Source organism: Carcharhinus amblyrhynchos, unplaced genomic scaffold, assembly GCF_965287045.1.
Source record: "Carcharhinus amblyrhynchos unplaced genomic scaffold, sCarAmb.v2.hapA scaffold_386, whole genome shotgun sequence".
NCBI lineage: Eukaryota > Metazoa > Chordata > Chondrichthyes > Carcharhiniformes > Carcharhinidae > Carcharhinus > Carcharhinus amblyrhynchos.
Window position 1 is genome coordinate 23,973 of NW_027650126.1, and position 23,951 is coordinate 47,923.

General features: G+C 45.3%; 1 protein-coding gene and 1 non-coding gene across 2 annotated transcripts in view; both read left to right on the forward strand.

The window, feature by feature from the left end:
• mtch2 (mitochondrial carrier homolog 2) overlaps positions 1–23,951 on the forward strand; it is a 41,443-nt gene that overhangs the window by 11,847 nt on the left and 5,645 nt on the right. Inside the window, exons 8-11 of the mRNA XM_080183718.1 lie at positions 1,031–1,130; positions 10,347–10,394; positions 11,748–11,815; positions 13,457–13,532. Of these exons, the coding sequence (XP_080039844.1) occupies positions 1,031–1,130; positions 10,347–10,394; positions 11,748–11,815; positions 13,457–13,532 (292 nt within the window). The remainder of the gene's footprint in view (positions 1–1,030; positions 1,131–10,346; positions 10,395–11,747; positions 11,816–13,456; positions 13,533–23,951) is intronic.
• On the forward strand, positions 23,625–23,755 carry LOC145339298 (small Cajal body-specific RNA 14). The gene has a single exon (XR_013886016.1).

Below are 23,951 nucleotides of genomic sequence, written 5' to 3' on the forward strand. Positions count from 1 at the left end.
GATGAGCATCTGGCACGTCGTAACATTCAAGTCTATGGGCCAAGTGCTGGTGAATGGGATTAGGTAGTAGTTCGTGTTTCTCACATGTCAATTCACACTTCCGTGAAATAATTTAGAATGTTGCCTCAGAAGATCATGAGCTGCCTGTACCTGCAGCCCAATGTCCTTTTAAAAAAAAATTAAAAAGCTACTCAGCAGTTTATTTATGGGAGGAAACTCAGTGACAATTAAAGGAGATATGAAACCTGGAGCTGAAATTGCTCTAACTCTCGCTTCAACTCTAACATCAGCACTAAGTGTGTTGAACAAAGTAAAATCTGTGTCCAAGCTCTCTCAGCACATATATCTGGGCATTCTTCACAGTAAGACAGGGTGTGTTAAGGTCTGATCCCAGGGTCAAAGACACATGGCAAACTGATCAGTACTGATGGGGTCTTTGAAGAGCCTGCAGGCAGTGGCAGTGTGGATGCCCTGTTCTATTCCTTCCGCGCATTTACTTTTGATGCTGCATGACTGAGCACCAAGTCCAAGCTTTTCACTTTTGTTGGGGTGTAGTGTGGACTCCCAGAATCTGAAGTGGTTTCAGTTACTGACATGCAAAGAGCATACAACAGTTTATTATGTTAAAGATGCTGCATAAATCAGAGTTCTTGAGTAGCCCATACTCCCAAAAGAGAAACCTAGATTTCACAAGTGCTTCACAACCAATGATAGAAATGTAAGATGCCGTAAACATAGATTAGATAAATTATCTGTTCGTCCAGTTTGACATTGATGTATAAATATTGGCTTGGTTCCTGCTTGGGACCTGTTTAACCTCTTACCTAAATGATAGCATGTCAACAACACAGCACTCCATCAGTACTGAAGGGTGGGGTCAGAGTGTGTGAACCCCTTTCAAAGCAGTGTGGGGCTGTGTTGATGTAAACCTGTCCAATTCTGTCCTGAATGTTATTGTGAATCTCTCGAATTCTAGTCTGCACAGGCACACTGTATTTCTCTAATACCAGTACCATGTGTCTTCCTGCAGTGGTCTGATTCCTCGACTGCTGGGTGACATGATTTCCTTGTGGCTTTGCAATATGTTAGCGTACCTCATCAACACATATGCTCTGGAGCCCCCCAGCCAGGTAGGTGACAATTATAATGCAGTTCCCCTCAGATCAAAGTCTGTCCAGAGGAGGCGGCCAGCAGGGTTAGGGGATTGGATTGGAGGAAGAGGAGCAGTGCGGGATGGGTGGAAGGGTGAAGCAAGGTTAGTGGGGCAGGGTGAGGGTGATGGTATGGGCTGTAAGAAGGGGTGATAAGTATTGAGGTGCAGTGGGTATGAAGGACAGGATGGGGTGAGGGACAGGATAAGGAGGGTAAGAGGGGTATGGGGTAGGGAGAGTGAGGGGAACGGGATGCGGAGGGTGTGAGGGGCGCGGGGTAGGGAGCTGGAATAACCTGCAAAATACAATAAATCTCTGAATATAATAGAAATACTGCATATATTCAAATACAATGACACTAAATCACAAGAACAAGTCCCTGAAAGTGCAGCTTCTGGGCCTCGGCAGCAGCACTCTCAGAACTAGCTAAAAACTCTGCTTTGTCACTGTCTATCTCTCTTTGCTATCCCTCTCCCTTTCCCCACTCTGTCTGCCTCTCTTTCCCCACTGTCTCTTATTTCTTCTTTCCCACTTAGTCTGCCTGTGCTGAATTTCTCCCTCGACACCCATGCTCTCCATCGGGAAATCCCCCCGCGCCGCACCCCGACCCCCCCAACGGCTCCTGCTCCCTGTCCCTCATTGTCATAGAGCCTTTGACCCAAATTGTCCATGCTACCCTTTTTTTAAAACCCTTAATCTAGTCCCAATTGCCCACATTTGGCCCATTTCCTCTGTACCCATCTTACCCATGTAACTGTCTAAATACTTTTTAAAAAACAAAATTGTACCCATCTCAAATCAGACCTCTCGGGGACAAAGGAGGGGAATTATGCTTAGAGCCCAAGGAGGTAGGGGAGATCCTAAATGAATACTTTACATCAGTGCTCACAAAGGAGAGGGACGTGTCTCAGAGGGAAGTGTTGACCCATTAGAGAAAATCTCCATTACAAAGGAGGAAGTGTTAGGTTTTTTAGGGAACATTAAAGCTGACAAATCCCCAGGGCCTGATGGCATCTATCCTAGACTGCTCAGGGAGACAAGAGCTGAAATTGTTGGGCCTCTGACAGACATCTTTGTCTCTTCATTGGACACAGGTGAGGTCCCTGAGGATTGGAGGATAACGAATGCGGTACCGTTATTTAAGAAGGGTAGCAAGGATAACCTGGGTAACTATAGGCCGGTGAGCTTGACGACCATAGTAGGGAAATTGTTGGAGAGGATTCTTAGAGATAGGATATGTGCGCATTTAGAACGGAATAATCTCATTAGTGAAAGACAGCGTAGTTTTGTAAGAGGGAGGTCATGCCTCACAAATTTGGTGGAGTTTTTTGAGGAGGTGACAAAAACGGTTGAAGACGATAGAGCCGTGGATGTCACCTATATGGATTTTAGTAAAGCATTTGACAAAGTCCCTCATGGCAGGTTGGTGCAAAAGGTTAAATCTCATGGGATAAAAGGAGAGGTGACTAGATGGGTAGAGAACTGGCTTGGACACTGAACACAGTAAAAAGTCTGACAACACCAGGTTTTAGTCCAACCGATTTATTTGATAATACTCACAAGCTTTCGAGGGGACTGCCTCTTCGTCAGGTGAATGGAGAGTTCTGGCCTCAGACAGCTCTGTCTGAGGCCAGAACTCTCCATTCACCTGACGAAGAGGCAGTCCCCTCGAAAGCTTGTGAGTATTATCAAATAAATCGGTTGGACTAAAACCTGGTGTTGTCAGACTTTTTACTGTGTTTACGCCAGTCCAACGCCGGCATTCCCACACTTGGACACTGAAGACAGGGTAGTAGTGGAAGGGTCTTTTTCCGGCTGGAGGTCTGTGACCAGTGGTGTTCTGCAGGGCTCCGAACTGGGACCTTTGCTTTTTGTGATATATATAAATGATTTGAAAGAAGGTGTAACCGGTGTGATCAGTAAGTTTGCAGATGACACGAAGATGGCTGGACTTGCAGGTAGCAATGACTGTTGTCGGACGATACAGCAGGATATAGATAGGCTGGAAAATCGAGCAGAGAAATGGCAGATGGACTTTAATACAGATAAATGCGAAGTGATGCATTTTAGTGGGACTAATGTAGGGGGGGAGGTAAACAATAAATGGTAGAACCATCAAAAGTATAGACGCACAGAGGGACCTGGGTGTGCAAGTCCACAGATCCTTGAAGTTGGCAGCACTGGTGGAGAAGGTGGTAAAGAAGGCATATGGCATGCTTGCCTTTATAGGACAGGGTATAGAGTATAAAAATTGGCGTCTGATGTTACAGCTGTATAGAACGTTGGTTAGGCCACTTTTGGAGTACTGCATCCAGTTCTGGTCGCCGCACTACTAGAAGGACGTGGAGGCTTTGGAGGGAGTGTAGAGAAGGTTTACCAGGATGTTACCTGGTACAGTGGGTCTTAGCTATGAGGAGAGATTGGGTAAACTGGGGTTGTTCTCCCTGGAAAGACGGAGAATGAGGGGAGACCTAATAGAGGTGTATAAGATTATGAGGGGTATGGATAGGGTGAACAGTGGGAAGCTTTTTCCCAGGTCGGAGTGACAAACACAAGGGGTCACAGGTTCAAGGTGAGGAGGGTGGGGTTTAACTCAGATATCAGAGGGACGTATTTTACACAGAGGGTGGTGGTGGCCTGGAATGCACTGCCAAGCAGGGTGGTGGAGGCAGACACGCTGGAATCGTTTAAGACTTACCTGGATAGTCACATGAGTAGACTGGGAATGGAGGAATATAGAAGAATAGTCTAATTGGACCGATGAGCGGCACAGACTTGGAGGGCCGAAGGGCCTGTTTCCTGTGCTGTGCTTTGTTCTACTACCTCTGGCAGCTTGTTCCAGACACTCGCCACCCTCTGTTTGGAAAACCTGCCCCTCTGGATCCTTTTGTATCTCTCCCATCTCACCTTAATCCTATGCCCTCTAATTTTAGACTGCTACCTTTTAGAAAAGATATTGATTATCTAGCTGATCTGTGCCCCTCATTATTTTATAGACCTCTATAAGATCACCACCTACACTCCAGAGAAGAGTCCCAGTCTATCGAACCTCTCCTTTTAACTCAACCATCAAGTCCCGGGAGCATCCTAGTGAATCTCTTCTGCACTCTTTCCAGTTTAATAATATCCTTTCCATAATAGGGTGACCAGAACTGTACACATTATTCCAAGTGTGGCCTTACCAATATCTTGTGCATCTTTGACAAGACATTCCAGCTCCAGTACTCAGTGTTCTGACCAACGAAATCAAGCATGCTGAATACGTTCTTCACCATTCTGTCCACCTGTGACTCCACTTTCAAGGAGCTACGAATATGTACTCCTAGATTTCTTTGTCCTGTAACTCTTCCCAAAGCCCTACCATTAACTGAGTAAGTCCTGTCCTGATTCAATCTACCAAAATGCATTACCTCGCATTTGTCTAAATTAAACTCCATCTGCGGTTTGTCAGACCACTGGCCCAATTGATCAAGATGCCGTTGCAATCCGAGATAATCATCTTTACTGTCCACTATGACACCAATTTTAGTGTCATCTGCAAACTTACTAACCATGTCTCCTATATTCTCATCCAAATCACTTAATAAATGACAAATAACAGTGGACCCAGCACTGATCTCTGAGGCACACCGCTGGTTATAGGTCTCCAGTTTGAAAAACAACCCTCTACAACCGTCCTTTGGCTTGTCATCGAGCCAATTTTGTATCCATTTGACTACATCACCTTGGATCCTGTGAAGTTTAACTTTATGCAACAACCCACCATGTGGTACCTTGTCAAAGGCCTTGCTGAAGTCCATGTAGACAACATCAATTGCACTGCCCTCGACTATCTTCCTGGTTACCCCTTCAAAAAACTCAATCAAATTCGTGAGACGTGATTTTCCACTCATGAAGCCATGCTGACTGTCCCTAATCAGTTCTTGCATCTCTAAAGGCCTGTAGATCCTTTCTCTCAAAAACCCTTTCAACAACTTATTCACCACAGATGTGAGGTTCACTGGCTTTTCCCTGCAGCCCTTTTTAAACAAAGGCACAATTTTTGCCACTCTCCAATCTTCAGGCACCTCACCTATGACTATCGATGATTCGAATATATCTCTGCTTGGGGACCCGTGATTTCTTCCCTGGCCTCCCATAAGGTCCTAGGATACACTTCACCTGGTCCTGGGGATTTATCTATCTTGATGTGCTTTAAGACTTCGAGCACCTCTGTAATATTTACACTCCTCAAGACATCACTATTTATTTCACCAAGTTCCCTAATATCCATGCTTTTCTAAACAGTAGATATTGATGAGAAATATTCATTCAGGATGTCACCCATCTCTTGTGGATCTGCACATAGATGACATTGTTGATCCTTAAGAAGTCCTACTCTCTCTCTAGTTACTCTTTTGGCCTTTATGTATTTATAGAACATAGAACAGTACAGCACAGTACAAGTCCTTTGGCCCTCTATGTTGTGCTGAGCTATGTCCGAACCCAAGGTCAAGCTATCCCACTCCCTATCATTCTGGTGTGTTCTATATGCCTACCCAATAACTGCTCGAAAATGTCTGACTCCACTAACCAGCAAGCAGTGCATTCCACACCCCGACCACTCTGAGTAAAGAATCTACCTCAGACATCCCTCCTATATCTCTCACCATGAACCTTGTAGTTATGCACCCTAGTAACAGCTACTTCCACCTGAAGGAATAGTCACTGCACGTCCACTCTATCTATCCCCTTCATCATCTTATAAACCTCTAAAGTCACCTCTTGTCCTCCTCCACTCTAAAGAGAAAAGCCCCACCTCTCTCAACCTTTCCTCGTAAGACCTACCTTCCAAACCAAGCAGCATTCTGGTAAGTCTCCTCTGCACTCTCTCCAATGCTTCCACATCCTCCTTATACTGAGGTGACCAGAACTGCATACAATATTCCAAATGTGATCTCACCAAGGTTCTGTATAGTTGCAGCGTAACTCGACGACTCTTAAACCGAAAGCCCCTGTTAATAAACGCCAACATACTGTAAGCCTTCTTCATGGCTCTATCACTTGAGTGGCAACCTTCAGAGATCTGTGGATATGAACCTCAAGACCTTTCTGTTACTCCACATTTCTCAGAACCCTATCGTCGACCCTGCAATCAACATTCAAGTTTGTCCTACCAAAATGAATCACCTCGCACTTATCAGGGTTAAACTCCATCTGCCACTTTTCTGCCTAGCTCTGCATCCTATCAATGTCTCTTTGCGGTCTGCAAGAGCCCTCCACCTCATCCACTACTCCATCAATCTTGGTGTCCTCAGCAAATTTACTAACCCACCCTTCAGCCCCCTTTTTCAAGTCATTGCTAAAAATCACAAATAGCAGAGGACCCAGTACTGATCCCTGTGGTATACTGCTGGTAACTGGTCTCCAGTCTGAAAATTTTCCTTCCACCACCACCCTCTGTCTTCTGTGAGATAGCCAGTTATTTATCCAATCAGCCAAATTTCCTTCTACCCCACACCTCCGTACCTTCTTCATGAGCCTACCATGGGGAACCTTATCAAGCACCTTACTAAAATCCATGTATACAACATCAACTGCTCTACCTTCATCTACACACTTAGTTACTTCCTCAAAGAATTCAATCAAATTTGTGAGGCAGGACTTAACTCTCATGAAACCGTGCTGACTGTCCCAGATTAAGCTGCATCTTTCCAAATGGTCATAAATCCTATCCCTCAAGGCCCTTTCCATCAACTTACCAACCATCGTAGTAAGACTAACTGGCCTATAATACTGGGGTCATTCCTATTTCCTCTCTTGAATAGAGGAACAACATTCGTCACTCTGCAGTCGTCTGGCACAATCCCGTGGACAATGAGGACCCAAAGATCAAAGCTAAAGGCTCTGCAATCTCATCCTTTGCCTCCCAATCCATCCTAGAATGTATCCCATCTGGCCCAGGGGACTTATCGACCCTTAGATTTTTCAAAATTGCTAATACATCTTCCCTCAGAACATCTACTTCCTCCATCCTATCAGCCTGTATCACAGACACATCCTCAAAAACATGGCCTCTCCTTGGTGAACACTGAAGAAAAGTATTCAATCAACATCTCACCTATCTCTTCTGACTCCATGCACAAGTTCCCACTACTATCCTTGACTGGCCCTGACCTCACCGTAGTCATTCTTTTATTTCTCACATAAGAGTAAAAAACCTTGGGGTTTTCCTTTATCCAACACGCCAAGGACTTCTCGTGCCCCCTCCTAGCTTTCCTAAGCCCTTTTTTAAACTTATTCCTCACTACCTTGTAACCCTCAAGCGATGCAACTGAACCTTGTTTTTTCGTCCTTATATACGCTTCTTTTTCCTCTTTGCTCTTTGGATTCTCCTTTGCCTTACCTACCAAAACAATCTCGTGTCCCTTTTTTTCCCTTGTAATTTCTCTCTCAACTTAACTCCTACATCCCCTCTACTCTTCAAAGGATTCATTGATATCAGCTACTTGTGCATGTGATATGCCACCTCCTTCTTCTTGACCAGGGCCTCAATATCCCGAGTCATTCTGGGTTCCCCACTTCTACCAGCCTTGCCCTTCACTCTAAGAACATAAGAAATAGGAGCAGGAGTAGGCCATCTAGCCCTTCGAGCCTGCCCCGCCATTCAATAAGATCATGGCTGATCTGTCGTGGCTCAGTTTCACCTTCCCGCCCTCTCCCCATAACCCTTAATCCCCTCTCTTATCAAAAACCCATCAACCCGCGTCTTAAAAATATTTAGCGAGGCAGCCTCCACCACTTCAACGGGCAGAGAATTCCAGAGATTCACCACTCTTTGAGTGAAGAAGTTCCTCCTCAACTCCATTCTAAACCGCCCCCCCTTTATCTTGAGGCTGTGCCCCCTAGTCCTACTGTCTTTTTTGAGTGGGAAGAGTCTCTCCACCTCTATCCTATCCATCCCATTCATCATCTTATACGTCTCAATGAGATCTCCCCTCATTCTTTTAAACTCCAACGAGTACAAGCCTAGTTTATTCAGCCTCTCCTCATAGCTCAACCCCCTCAACTCCGGCATCAGCCTAGTAAACCTCCTCTGCACTCCCTCCAAGGCCAAAATATCTTTGCGCAGGTGCGGCGCCCAAAACTGCGCACAGTACTCCAGCTGCGGCCTCACCAATGCCCTATACAGCTGCAGCAAGACCTCCCTACTTTTATATTCAATCCCCCTCGCTATGAAGGCCAGCATCCCATTCGCCTTCCTGACCACCTGCTGCACCTGCAAGCTGGGTTTTTGCGACTCATGCACAAGGACCCCGAGGTCCCTCTGCACCGTCGCCTGCTGCAGTTTTTCGCCACGTAAGTAATAGTCCTTCCTACCAAAGTGGACCACCTGACACTTGCCAACATTAAATTCCATTTGCCATTTCCTGGCCCATTCGCCCAGCCTATGTGCTTACCCTGAACCCTGGTTAACGCACTTTTGAAAGCCTTCCACTTACCAGACGTCTCTTTGCCTGCCCATGGATTCCCCCAATTAACTTTTGAAAGTTCCTGCCCGATACCATCAAAATTGGCCTTGCCCCAATTTAGAATTTTAACTTTTGGGCGAGACCTATTATTCTCCATAGCTATCTTAAAACTAATGGAATTATGGTCACTGGTCCCAAAGTGATCCCTCATAACACTTCTGTCACCTGCCCTTCCTTATTTCCCAAGAGGAGGTCATACTTTGCCCGCTGTCTATAATAAGGTGACCAAAAACGTTCCCTTTTCTCTCTGTCTACACCGGCAAACGTTTTCTTTCTCTTGCTCTCTCTCTCTGTCTACGCCGGCAAACATCCCCTTTCCCACTCACTTTGTGTACTATGAAACATGTTTTTCTGTCTCTACGTGTTTTTCTGTCTCTACAATGTGATACATTCCTTTTCTTCCTCTCTCTCTTTGCACATTAAAACAGCCTCTCTCGCTCTGTCTACACCATTAAACATTCTCTTTCTCTCTGTACGCTCACTCAATAGCAGGAAAATTCCCCATTTTCTCTCTCTCTCTCTCTCTCTGCACTGGGAAATGTTCCCCTTCTCTGGATGTCTATACCAGGAGACGTTTCATTTCTCGCTTGCTCTCTACATTGGGCTGTGGTCCGTTCCAAGTGCCGCTGTATCCCAGTTGTAGTTTTCATTCAGTATTACACTCTTTAGCTTGCATCAAATGCTTATACTTTGAAAGTGAGTTGACTCTGTAATTGGCAGTCATTTTTTGAGAATTAAGGAATGATTTAAAGTATTATAGACTTAGAAAAACAGCTAGACCTGGAAGTCTGAAATCAAAACAGGAAAAATGGTGAAAACTCCCACTTACACAACCTGCTTTCTTAGAACAACTGTGGTTGGTTTGCTGAAGGACACTGAGCAGCCAGAGAAAGCTAGGAAGGTTTGGATGAGGTTGAGGAGACATCAAGCATTGGGATAGCAGTTGTGAGGGGTACCAAGCACTAGGACAGGAGGGAAAGGGGGGGTGGTGGGTTCTGAGGGGGTCACCAAGCCCTTGGGGTGGGGGGGGAGGGAGGGGAGGCTGGATGTGAGGGAGTAAAAGCACTGAGGTGGGAAAACTGTGAGTACTAAGCACTTTGGCAGGGGAGCAAGGTCACCTGGGCTAGGGAGGGGAGTGACAGGAAATTGGGATTAGGATTACAGGGGTGTGGTCACTGGAGCTGGGCAGAGGAGCAGGATCACTAAGGCGGAGGAGGGAACAAGGTCACCGGGCTGGGGGGGAGAGCAGAATTATCTGGGCAGGGGAGAAGAGAGGGGTCACCTGGGCAGTGGAGAGAGGGAATGTGGAGGGGGATGTCACCTGGGCAGTGGTGGGAGGTCACCCGGGCGGGGGTTGGGGGGAGGGCAGGGTTTCTGGGGCGGGGTCATTTTTGTCGTCAGAGTGAAGCAGAGTCTCTGTGGCAGGGAGGGGGCGGGGGAGCAGGGTCACCAGTGTGAGGGAGGTGGGCAGGATCACCGGGGCAGAGAAGCGGGAGGTTGCAGATGGGGGTGTCGCTGAGCACTGGAAGCAAGAGTGTCACGAGGGACAGCTGCTGTGTCTGGGACTGCAGTGTCAGCTTTGAGGACTGGACTCCTGAAGTTGGAATGTGGGAAAGTTTGTGTTTATAGTGATGAGCTGAGATGCGTGTTTTTTGCTGACTTTTTTATTGTGACTTGTTTTTAGGGCTCTCAGATTGGGGAACTGAGGAGTTACTCACAAGCTGTGACTGGGGTGAGTGCCATTTTTAACTTCATCCATCTTTTTATTCATTCGTAGCAGCAATCACCCATCACATTGTAATGGCACAGTGCATCTTCAAACAGCTAAATACACACATCTTCATTCCCCTCCGGGAATAGGCACCAGAGTACGATGACTAGGGGATTTTCATACTAACTTCATTGCAGTGTTAAGGTAAGTCTGCTTGTGACTAATAAATAAACTTTAACTGAAAGCAGAAGAGGAATTTGATAAAAGTATTCAAAATGCTGAGAGCTCTGGGCAGAGGGAGAAACACTTCCCACTTTTGAAAGGGTCAAAAACAAGAGAGCAATGCTTAAAAGTAATTAGTAAAAGAAGCAGCAGTGATATGAGGAAGAATGTATTCAAGCAGCAAGTGGTTTGGTTGTGGATTGCACTGTCTGAGAGAATGGTGGAGACAGCTTCAATTAAAGTTTTCACAAGGGAGTCTGTTCTCTGAAAAGGAAGAATGTGAAGGGGTAGGGGAAAAGGCAGGGGAATGACATTAGCTGAGTTGTTCATTCACAGAGCCAGTGCAGACATGATGGCCCAAATGGCAGTTTCCTGTACCATAACATTTCTGAGATTCAGTAACTTGCCTGCTGTGTTAATAAACTGAATGCTGCTCTGAAATGAAATGGTACAGCAAGAAATGTCAGCTTTAGGCCCCCTGCATTAAGGGGTTGGGGTCAGGCATACGAAGACAGAGTTTGAGTCAAACTACAGGTCCTTCTGAGCTCATGAAGCCCCAGCACTATTGCTTGCTGCTGTTCAGCCTGGCTTTGTTGGGTCTCGGGGTTTGGATAACTCAAAACTGAAGCACAGACAGAAGCTGTAGATAAATGACAATGAGCAAAGACCTGGATTGATACATTAAATGAGAGGACAGTAAGAAGCTGGAGCTTTGTCCCTGCTCTGCACAGCTGGCTGTGTACTGCTGCTGCAGAAACATGGTAGCAAGGTGGCACAGTGGTTAGCACCACAGTGCTAGGGACCAGGGTTCAGTTCCCTGCTTAGGTCACGGTCTGTATAGAGTCTGAACATTGTGTCTGCTTGGGTTTCATCCAAATGCTCCAGTTTCCTCCCACACTCCAAAGACATGCTGGTTCGGTGTATTGGCCATGCTAAATTCTCCCTCTGTGTACCTGAACAGGTGCTGGAGTGTGGCAACTGGGGGATTTTCACAATAACTTTGTTGCAGCATTAGCGTAAGCCTACTTGTGACAATAATAGTAAAGTGAAAAGAAGGGTGACCGAGCTGTGTTGCTGCTGCTTTATCAAAACAATCAATCACCCTTGGTGGTGTGCATTCTTTCACTGTCTGTCTACTCATTTCTTTAACAGTTCCTTGCCAGTATGTTGACCTACCCCTTTGTACTCGTCTCCAATCTGATGGCAGTCAACAACTGTGGGTGAGTTAGCCCTCCAATCTTTTCTCAAACCCCATGCTTTGTGTGGGAGACTTAGTAGTTGTAGACTTATGTCTGAATTTCTTGCTCATAGAATCAAGGATGTTATTCCTGGGAAATGGAATGTGTTTAGTCACTTAGCAGTAGCAGCTAACATAGCCTTGACAGGTACAGCACAGGGTTAGATACAGAGCAAAGCTCTGTCTGCACTAAGCAATAAATAGAACATAGAGCATTACAGCGCAGTACAGGCCCTTCGGCCCTCGATGTTGCGCCGACCAGTGGAACCAGTCTAATGACATTGTAACCTAAACTATTCCAGTGTTATCCATATGCCGATCCACTGACCATTTGAATGCCCTTAAAGTTGACGAGTCCACAATGCTGCAGGCTGGGCATTCTATGCCCTTACTACCCACTGAGTAAAGAGCCTACCTCTGACATCTGTCCTATAATTACCACCCCTTAATTTAAAGCTATGTCCCCTTGTGTTAGCCATCACCATCCGAGGAAAAAGGCTCTCATTGTCCACCCTATCTAACCCTCTGATCATCTTGTATGCCTCAATGAGGTCACCTCGTAACCTTCTTCTCTCTAATGAAAATAACCTCAAGTCCCTCAGCCTTTCCTCATAAGACCTTCCCACCATACCAGGCAACATCCTGGTAAACCTCCTCTGCACCCTTTCCAATGCCTCCACATTCCTCTTATAATGCAGCGACCAGAACTGTACGCAATACTCCAAGTGCGGCTGCATCAGAGTTTTGTACAGTTGCAACATGACCTCACGGCTCCGAAATTCAATCCCTCTACCAATAAAGGTAACACACCTGTCTTTCAGCAGGAAGCAAGAATGCAGTCTGCTTCTCCCAATTGAACTGGAAAAGATGATTGCAATCCACCTGCTGCTGAAGTTGAACACTCTGTACCTAATGTACCATCAAGTATCCCATACAGTATATATCGCATTACTGTACCGAGTATCATATTCAGTATATTGAGTGCACTGTACAATCAAGTACCCCATGCAGTGTATATCAAGTACACTGTACCATCGAGTACCCCATGCACTTTAGATCGAGTACACTGTACCGAGTATCCCATGCAGTGTATATCGAGTGCAGTGTACCATCAAGTATCCCAGTCAGTGTATATCAAATACATTGTATTCTCAAGTATCCCATTCAGTGTACATTGAGCACAATGCACCATCAAGTATCCCATGCAGTATATGTCGAGTACACTGTACTATTGAGTATCCCATCTAGTGTACTACAAATATAATGTACCATCACATTTCCCATTCAGTGTATATCAAATACATTGTACCACCAAGTATCCCATTCAGTATATATCAAGAATGATGCATCATTGAATATTCCATGCAGTGAAAATGTATGGCAGCTGTTTTTGATGAGAAGATGTCACGAGCAGGGCATTAATGCAAGGAATGAGGTTGTAGAGTGACAGCTATCAAAATGTCAGTTCCAATGAGTGCCAGGCCATGTGCAATGCAGCCAAAAAGAAAGAGATCATCTCCTCCTTGTAGAGTGTTGTTCTGCCTGGTGCTGCGCTGTGTAACAGCAGATTTTCCCCTCTGTGCTGGTTGTTGAATCACTGTCTAATGTGTGTGTCTCTCCTTAGCCTGGTTGGTGGCCTCCCTCCCTATGCTGCTGTGTACACGTCATGGGTTGACTGTTGGCGCCAGCTTAGCAGAGAGGTGAGTGGATTCACTTGTTTCATTTGCTACTTGTACTGGAAGCAGTATAGGTCTGTCGTAACTGCCTGCATTTATTGTGTGGTCACTGTATTGAGTCTCCCTGGCCCATGAATTGGAAAGTGAGTGGGCCCAACTGAATATAGCATAAAAATAGGAGGAGACTATTCAGCCCCTCAATATGGCTAACCTGATTGTGGTCTTAACTCCACTTTCCTGCCTGTCCCCAATATCCCTTTACTCTGTTGTCAATCAAATATTTGTCTAACTTGGCCTCATGTATATGACTCAGCCTACGTGGAAGAGAATTAAATGGAAGACTCTGCTGAGGAGGACCAGTGGATGTGGTTTATTTAGACTTTCAGAAGGCTTTCAGCAAAGTTTCTCACCAGACTACTATGTAAAGTTAAAGTGTTTGGGATCGCAGGTAATGTCTTGAGATGGACAGAAAGCTGGTTAGCAGATAGGAAGTGCAAAGAGTTAGCATAAATGGGCCTTTTCTGATTTGGCCGGCAATGACTAGTGGGGTTCTACAGGGATCTGCACTAGGATCCCAACTGTTCACATTATATATTAATGATTTGGAAGAGGGAATTAAATGTATTAGCTCCAAATTTGCAGGTGATACAACATTGGGTGGGAGGGTGAGCTGAAGAGGTTGGTGAATTGTTTCTGTGAGATTTGGACAGGCTGAGTGAGTGGCATATGCATGGCAAATACAGTATAATGTGGATAAATGAGGTTATCCACTTTGGTAGCAATAGTAGGAAGACAGATTACTTGAATTGGTGTAAATTGAGATACTTAGCGAGGCCTTGGTGTCCTCATGCATCAGTCATTGAAAGTAAGTGCGCAGGTACAGTAGGCAGCAAAGAAGGCAAATGGTATGTTGGCCTTTATAGCGAGAGGATTGGAGTATAGTGATAGGGATGATTTGCTGCAATTGTATAAGGTGTTGATGAGGCCACACCTGAAGTATTGTGTGCAGTTTTGGTGTCCCTATTTAAGGAAGGATGTCCTTGCTATAGAGGGAGTACAGCAAAGGTTCACCAGACTGATTCCTAGAATGGCAGGTCAGTTACATGAGAGACTAAGTTAATTAGGATTGTATTCATTGGAGTTTAGAAGGATGAGAGGGGATCTCGTAGAAACTAATAAAATTCTAATAGGGTTGGACAGGTAGATTCAGAAAGAATATTCCCAATGGTGTGGGAGTACAGGACTAGAGGCCATAGTTTGAGTATAAGACCTGAGGTAAGGAGAAATTTCTTCACCCAGAGGGTGGTGAATGTGTGGAATTCACTACCAGACAAAGTACCTGAGGCCAAAACATTGTGTGATTTCAAAAAGAAATTAGTTATAGCTCTTGGGCTAAAGAGATCAAGGGATATGGGAGAAGAGGAGATCAAGATATTGAATTAATTTGATGATCAGACATGATCATTATGAATGGTGGAGCAGGCTCGAAGGGCCGAATGGTCTGCTCTTGCTTCCAGTTTCTATGTTTTATGACTTTTGTTTTGAAACTGTGCCCCTAGTTGCAGACACCCTTACAAGGGGAAACATTCTCTCAGCATCTAAGCAGTTGAGCCCCCTTAGATATTTCAATAAGAACAAAGAACAATACAGCACAGGAAACAGGCCCTTCGGCTGCTCATTGATCCAACTGGACCATTCTTCTGTATCCCTCCATTCCCAGTCTGCTCATGTGACTATCCAGGTAAGTCTTAAACGATCCCAGCATGTCCGCCTCCACCACCTTGCTTGGCAGTGCATTCCAGGCCACCACCACCACCCTCTGTGTAAAATACGTCCCTCTGATATCTGAGTTAAACCCCACCCTCCTCACCTTGAACCTGTGACCCCTCGTGTTTGTCACCTCCGACCTGGGAAAAAGCTTCCCACAGTTCACCCTATCCATACCCCTCATAATCTTATACACCTCTATTAGGTCTCCCCTCATTCTCCATCTTTCCAGGGAGAACAACCCCAGTTTACCCAATCTCTCCTCATAGCTAACATAGAACATAGAACATTACAGCGCAGAACAGGCCCTTCGGCCCACGATGTTGCGCCAACCAGTTACAAAACAATGACCCACTAACCTAAACCAATCCCTTCTCGTCCATAAACCTATCCACGGATCTCTTAAACGCCCCCAAACTAGGCGCATTTACAACTGCAGCAGGCAGGGCATTCCAATCCCTCACCACCCTCTGAGTAAAGAACCTACCCCTGACATCCGTCCTATAACTACCCCCCCTTAATTTAAAGCCATGCCCCCTCGTGCTAGATTTCTCCATCAGAGGAAAAAGGCTATCACTATCCACCCTATCTAAACCTCTAATCATCTTATATGTTTCAAAAGATCCCCTCTTAGCCGCCTTCTTTCCAGCGAAAACAACCCCAAATCCCTCAGCCTCTCCTCATAGGACCTCCCCTCCATACCAGGCAACATCCTGGTAAACTCCTCTGCACCCTCTCCAAAGCCTCCACATCCTTCCTGTAATGTGGGGACCAGAACTGCACACAGTACTCCAAGTGCGGCCGCACCAGAGTTGTGTACAGTTGCAACATGACGCTGCGACTCCTAAATTCAATCCCCCTACCAATAAACGCCAAGACACCGTATGCCTTCTTAATAACCTTATCTACTTGATTCCCAACTTTCAGGGATCTATGTACACATACACCTAGATCCCTCTGCTCATCCACACTATTCAAAGTCCTCCCGTTAGCCCTATACTCAACACATCTGTTATTCCTACCAAAGTGAATTACCTCACACTTCTCCGCATTAAACTCCATCCTCCACCTCTCGGCCCAGCTCTGCAACCTGTCTAAGTCTTCCTGCAAACTATGACACCCTTCCTCACTATCTACCACACCTCCGACTTTGGTGTCATCAGCAAATTTACTAATCCACCCAACTATACCCTCATCCAGATCATTAATAAAAATTACAAACAGCAGTGGCCCCAAAACAGATCCCTGAGGCACACCACTCGTAACCGAACTCCATGATGAATATTTACCATCAACCACCACCCTAAGACCCACCTAAGCTGAGACCCACCCTACCAGGTAACATCCTAGTAAACCTTCTCTGCACTCCCTCCAAAGCCTCCATGTCCTTCTAGTAGTGCGGCGACCAGAACTGGACGCAGTACTCCAAAAGTGGCCTAACCAACGTTCTATACAGCTGTAACATCGGACACCAATTTTTATACTCTATACCCCGTCCTATAAAGGCAAGCATGCCATATGCCTCCTTCACCACCTTCTCCTCCAGTGCTGCCACCTTCAAGGATCTGTGGACTTGCACACCCAGGTCCCTCTGTGCGTCTATACTTTTGATGGTTCTGCCATTTATTGTTTACCTCCCCCCGTACATTAGTCCCACTAAAATGCATCACTTCACATTTATCTGGATTAAGGTCCATCTGCCATTTCTCCGCTCGATTTTCCAGCCTATCTACATCCTACTGTATTGTCTGACAATGGTCATCGCTATTCGCAAGTCCAGCCATTTTTGTGTCATCTGCAAACTTACTGGTCACACCAATTACACCTTCTTCCAAATCATTTATATATATCACAAATAGCAGAGGTCCCAGTACAGAGCCCTGCGGAACACCACTGGTCACAGACCTCCAGCCGGAAAAAGACCCTTCCACAACTACCCTCTGTCTTCTGTGGCCAAGTCAGCTCTCTACCCATCTAGTCACCTCTCCTTTTATCCCATGAGATTTAACCTTTTGCACCAACCTGCCATGAGGGACTTTGTCAAATGCTTTACTAAAATCCATATAGGTGACATCCACGGCTCTACCGTCTTTAACCGTTTTTGTCACCTCCTCAAAAAACTCCACCAAATTTGTGAGGCATGACCTCTGTCTTACAAAACTATGCTGTCTATCACTAATGAGATTATTCCGTTCTAAATGCGCATACATCCTATCTCTAAGAATCCTCTCCAACAATTTCCCTACCATGGACGTCAAGCTCACCGGCCTATAGTTACCCGGGTTATCCTTGCTACCCTTCTTAAATAAAAGAACAAAGAACAAATCAGCCTGGGAAACAGGCTATCGGGCAGCCTATAGTACACTTCCAGCATAGTAATGGCCCCCTTCCTATTCCTATTCCTCAACTTCACCCACAAAGACTCAGTTTCCAACCCCTCCATGTTATCCTCCCTCTGCACCGCTGTGATCTGCTCCCTAACTAAGAGCGCCACTCCTCCTTTATCATGCCCAGAACACTTATACCCTGGAACATTCAGCTGCCAGTCCTGCCCCTCCTTTAACCATATTGGTTAGAATTCTGTTTGAGTTTTGTCTTAACACAAGAATATAAATTAAAAGGCTGAGTTAAAACTGTACAAGGAAAAATGTCCATGACCCATTCTAACTGTACACGCTGGTTAGTTAATTAGCAGGGCCAGGGGGAGTTGGGATCATGAGGGCAATGGGCTGAAGTAGCTAACAAAATATGTAACTTTGTATGGAAAGGTCCAATGATTCACAATTCATTGGTTAGGCCTCAGGTGGAACGATGTGTTTAGTTCTGGTCATAAGAACATAAGAAATAGGAGCAGGAGTAGGCCAACTAGCCCTTCGTGCCTGCCCCGCCATTCAATAAGATCATGGCTGATCTGTCGTGGCTCAGTTCCACATTCCCGCCCTCTCCCCATAACCCTTAATCCCCTCTCTCATCAAAAACCCATCAACCCGCGTCTTAAAAATATTTAGCGAGGCAGCCTCCACCACTTCAACGGGCAGAGAATTCCAGAGATTCACCACCCTTTGAGTGAAGAAGTTCCTCCTCAACTCTGTTCTAAACCGCCCCCCCTTTATCTTGAGGCTATGCCCCCTAGTCCTACTATCCTTTCTGATGTAGAATCAGAATGATGTAAGATGTGAAAGTGGGAAGCTGGAGAGTGAAGTAAGTGTTGGAACTTGACTTTGCTTTTCAGAATATTAGCAGTTAAAGCAGAATCTTCCAATGAGCCCAAGTGAGCACTGTGCAATAATTATCAAGTCCTGAAGTTTTTATGCACTTCAGTATAATGTGTTCTATCTGAGAGGTTGAGGACTCCATGTCTTCAGACTAAAGGATTTGGGAGGAATGCAGAATCTGGGATTGAGCTGGTTTTTAGCCATTACGTCTATTTTAGTAAGGCTAGGCATGACCTCCACGATCATCCTCAACACCGGTACTCTGCAAGGCTGTGTCCTCAACCCCTTACTATACTTTTTGTACACCGCCAACAGTGGACTGTTCAAATTCCCCTCCAGCTCACTTTTCAAGTTTGATGATGACACCACCATTGTGGGTCAGACTTCAAACGATAATGAGATGGAGTATAGGAACATAAGAACATAAAAATAGGAGCAGGAGTAGACCATCTAGCCCTTCAAGCCTGCCCCACCATTCAATAAGATCATGGCTGATCTGAAGTGGCTCAGTTCCACTTTCCCGCTTTCTCCCCATAACCCTTAATCCCCTTGCCTACCAAAAACCTATCTACCCGCGTCTTAAATATATTTAGCGAGGTAGCCTCCACCACTTCAACCGGCAGAGAATTCCAGAGATTCACCACCCTTTGAGCAAAGAAGTTCCTCCTCAACTCTTCTAAACTGCCCCCTGCCTTATCTTGAGGCTGTGCGCTCTAGTCCTGCTGTCCTTTGAGTGGGAAGAACCTCTCCACCTCTACCCTATCCATCCCTTTCATCATTTTATACGTCTCAATAAGATCTCCCTTCATCCTTCTAAACTCTAATGAGTACAAGCCCAGTCTATTCAGCCCCTCCTCATAGCTCAACCCCGTCAACTCCAGTATCAGCCTAGTGAACCTCTGCACTCCCTCCAAGGCCAAAATATCCTTGCGCAAGTGCGGCGACCAAAACTGCACACAGTACTCCAACTGTGGCCTCACCAGTGCCCTGTACAGTTGCAGCAAGACCTCCCTACTTTCATATTCAATCCCCCTCGCTATGAAGGCCAGCATCCCATTTGCCTTCCTGACCACCTGCTGCACCTGCAGGCTGGGTTTTTGCAACTCATGCACAAGGACCCCCAGGTCCCTCTGCACTGTAGCATGCTGCAGCTTTTCGCCCTGTAAGTAGTAGTCCTTCCTACCATTATTCCTACCAAAGTGCTTAACCTCACACTTGCCAACATTGTATTCCATCTGCCAGGTCCTCGCCCACTCGCTCAGCCTATCTAGGTCCCTCTGCACGCTTTCCACACCCTCTGCACAATTTGCTGTTCCACTTATCTTTGTGTCATCAGCAAATTTCGACACCTTACGCTCGGCTCCCTCCTCCAGATCATCTATATAAATGGTAAATAGCTGAGGCCCCAGCACTGATCCCTGGGGCACTCCACTAGTCACCAACCGCCAATCCGAATAGCACCCATTGACACCCACTCTCTGCCTCCTACTTGACAGCCAATCCCCTATCCACGCTAACACCCTACCCCCAACTCCATGCCCCCTAACCTTCTGTAACAACCTTTTGTGCGGCACCTTATCAAACGCCTTCTGAAAATCGAGAAACACCACATCCACCGGTTCCCCTCTATCGACCGCACTAGACACATCCTCATAGAATTCCAATAAATTCGTCAGACACAACTTTCCCTTAACGAAACTGTGCTGCGTCTGCTCTATCAAACAATTCTTCTCAAGACGCCTCGCTATTTCCTCTTTGATTACGGATTCAAGCATTTTTCCTACAACAGACGTTAAACTAACTGGCCTATAATTCCCTGCCTTTTGCCTGCTACCCTTTTTAAACAGCGATGTAACATTAGCCGTTTTCCAATCTTCCGGCACTTCCCTGGAATCCAGCAAAGTTTGGAAAATAATCACCAAAGCATCCACTATCACCTCTGCCATTTCCTTCAGAACCCTTGGATGCATTCCATCCGGTCCTGGGGACTTGTCCACCATCAGCCCCTCTAGTCTGTCGAGCACTGCCTCTGTAGTAACAATGATCTCATTCAGGCCCTCCACTCCTACCATCTTTCCATCGTTAACACCCGGCAAACTATTCGCGTCCTCCTCTGTGAAGACCGAAGCAAAAAAGTTATTTAAGGCCTCAGCCATTTCCTCATCCCCCACCACTAAATCCACCTCTCATCCTCTAATGGTCCAACATTCACCCTAGCCAGCCTTCTCCTTTTTATATATTTATAAAAACTCTCACTGTCCTTTTTTATATTTAGCGCTAGCCTAGATTCATAGTTTATCCTTCCTTTCTTTATCAACTTCTTCGTCATTTTTTGTTGATATTTAAACCTCTCCCAATCCTCTTCTCGCCCACTACTCTTAGCCACTCTAAACGCATCAGCTTTTAATTTAATACTCTCCTTTATCTCCTTCGTTATCCATGGCTGATTATCTCCTCTCCTACGATCCTTCTTTACCATCGGAATAAATTTCTGCTGAGCACCAAGAAAGATCTCCTTAAAGATCCTCCACTGTTCCTCAGCAGACCTACCTCCCAATCTGCATCCCCAATCTACATTCGCCAATTCCTATCGCACTCCCCTCTGTTCAAACAAAGGACACAGGTCCGGGATCCTACTTTCTCCTCCTCCATCTGCATCAGAAACTCCACCATACAATGATCACTCTTCCCAAGAGGATCCTTCACCACAAGGTCCCTAATTCTAGACAATAGAGCAGAAAGAGGTAGAGAATCTGGTGAACTGGAAAAATGACAATAATATCTCCTTTAATATCTATAAAACAAAGGAGATAGTCATCGACTTCAGGAAGCGTAGTAGAGGACATTCTCCTGTCTACGTCAATGGGGACGAAATAGAAATGGTCAAGAGCTTCAAGTTTTTAGATGTCCAGATCACCACCAATCTGTCCTGGTCCCTCCATTCTGCCACTGGTTAAGAAAGCCCACCAACACTTCTACTTTCTCAGGAGACTAAAGAAATTTGGCATATCTGCTACAACTCTCATCAATTTCTACAGATGCATCATAGAAAGCACTCTTTGCGGTTGCATCACAGCTTGGTATGACACCTGCTCTGTCCAAGTCTGCAGTAAACTACAAAGAGTCGTGAACAAAACCCATTCCATCAAGCAAACAAGCCTTCCATCTATTGACACTGTCTACCCTTCCCGCTGCCTCGGAAAAGCAGCCAACATGATCAAAGACCTCACGCACCCCAGACATACTCTCATCCACCTTCAATAGAGAAAAAGGTTGGTACATTTCTGAGGATACTTACCAACCAACTCAAAAACAGCATCTTCCCTGCTGCCAACAGACTGTTGAATGAACCTACCTCACATTAAGTTGATCTTTCTCTACACCCTACCTATGACAGTAACATTACCTTCTTCACTCTCTCCTTAACTTCGTCATGCATAGTATGCTTTGTGTGTATAGCGCACAAGAAACAATACTTTTCACTGTATACTAATACATGTGACAGTAAATCAAGTCAACAAATGTTATAAGCATTGATAGACTGGGGCTGTCAATTGCTACCACTTGGTCAAGGTTAGTGCTGAATCATATTCCTGAATCCACTGTACAGAATTTCAGAACACATTCAATACTGTGACTCCCAGCATTTTATAACTGACATATTTGATTCATTAAACGTACACCAGAACTGTTCAAAAATGTACCTATCCTTGCCCTAAAATCATTCAATGAGGTAGCCACAACTGCTTCACTGGGCAGGGAATTCCATAGATTCACAACTCTTTGGGTGAAGACATTCCTCTTCAACTCAGTCCTAAATATGCTCCCCCTTATTTTGAGGCTATGCGCCATAGTTCTAGTTTCATCTGCCAGTGGAAACATCCTTCCTGCTTCTATCTTACCTATTCCCTTCATAATCTTGTATGTTTCTGTAAGATCTTCCCTCATTCTTCTGAATTCCAATGAGTATAGTCCCAGTCTGCTCGATCTCTCCTCATAAGCCAACCTTCTCCACTCTGGAATCAATCTAATGAATCTCCTTTGCACTCCCTCCAGTGCCTGTATATCCTTTCTCAAGTGAGGAGACCAAAACGATACACAATCCATTCTACTATATTAAATCCAATCTCATGAGCCCTATGTTTGTGTCACTCCTTGTGTGACATATTGCCTTCTCAAAATTCCAACTTCCTACATCTATTGGTTCACCCATGTCTACCTTGCGAGTTACACCCTCAAAACTTGTCAAACACTTCATTTTCAAACCACCTTTTGATTAATATGAATTACTTTTCCTTCCACAAGTCTCTGTTAGCACATTGTCATTTTCACTGACTGGTGTCTGGCTAACTGGCCTTTCGTACTCACGCTTAAATAGCAGGGGTGTATTTCCTTTTGTCCAATCCATGGACCAATCATTTTCTTTATACCTGACTGCTACATTTAAGTACTCTCTGTACACAGAATCCTAAATTTCCCCCCTAACTTTTCACCATTTAAAAATTACTTGCATCTATCTTGTTGCAAAATTGATGGTCTCCTGCTTGCCTGTATTGATCTCTCTGCCACAGACTTGTCTGTGTAATTGATCAATGTCTGCAATTCTCTCCTCTTTACCCTCCTGATCATGCAACTGACAGATTTGGATAGGTAGCTCTCTATTTTCCTTACAATTCAAGGCTGAAGTGGACAGATTTTTAAACTACTGGAGAGCCAAGGGTTATAGAGAACAGGCAGGAAAGTGGGAGGGAATTCTGTGCAAGTTCTGACTGCCTATGCTGTTATTGGATGGCGCAGTTGGCTCGAGAGTCTACTGCTATTTCCTGCATTCTTGTATCTAAATGATTAAAAGACACAGCGAATGGTTGAGACCCCAGCACAAATCATTGTGGGGCACTAAATATCACTTATTGCCTTATCCCTGCTCTGGGAGTTGGGTTAGATAAGAGATGGCAATTGGCCAATAATTTTCCATCAATTCTGTGAGCTTTAGTTTTAACTAACAAGTGTCTTATGTGGAACTTTATTACCTACCAGTTTGGTTACTGTCTCAATGTTCCATTTGGCTTGTTAGAACTGACCAGATAAGTTAGATATGAATGAGTCTAGGATCTGTTCCCATTTGTATCATCTTGTGGCTGTTCCTCATTTGCTGCATTATCTAGATAATATGGTGTGGCTGGAACATGCCACATACATTAAAGATGGTTCCCACCGACAAGCCCTCAGGAGTTGCAGGGTTTCTGTGCGATGGTTCCTAACATCTCTTCTCAAACCAGCCCAATTCCAAGACTGGAGAAAGTTGTAGGTAGGTGGAGTTCGTGGAAACCAAGTGAAACGAGGCTTCACATCTTCCAAGCTGTTTAAAGGACGTTAGAAGAGTAATTAAACGAGTTAGCCCTTAACACCACCTCCATCCTTCAATTGGATGATTTGTTAACTTCTTCAACCCATCTTGGTT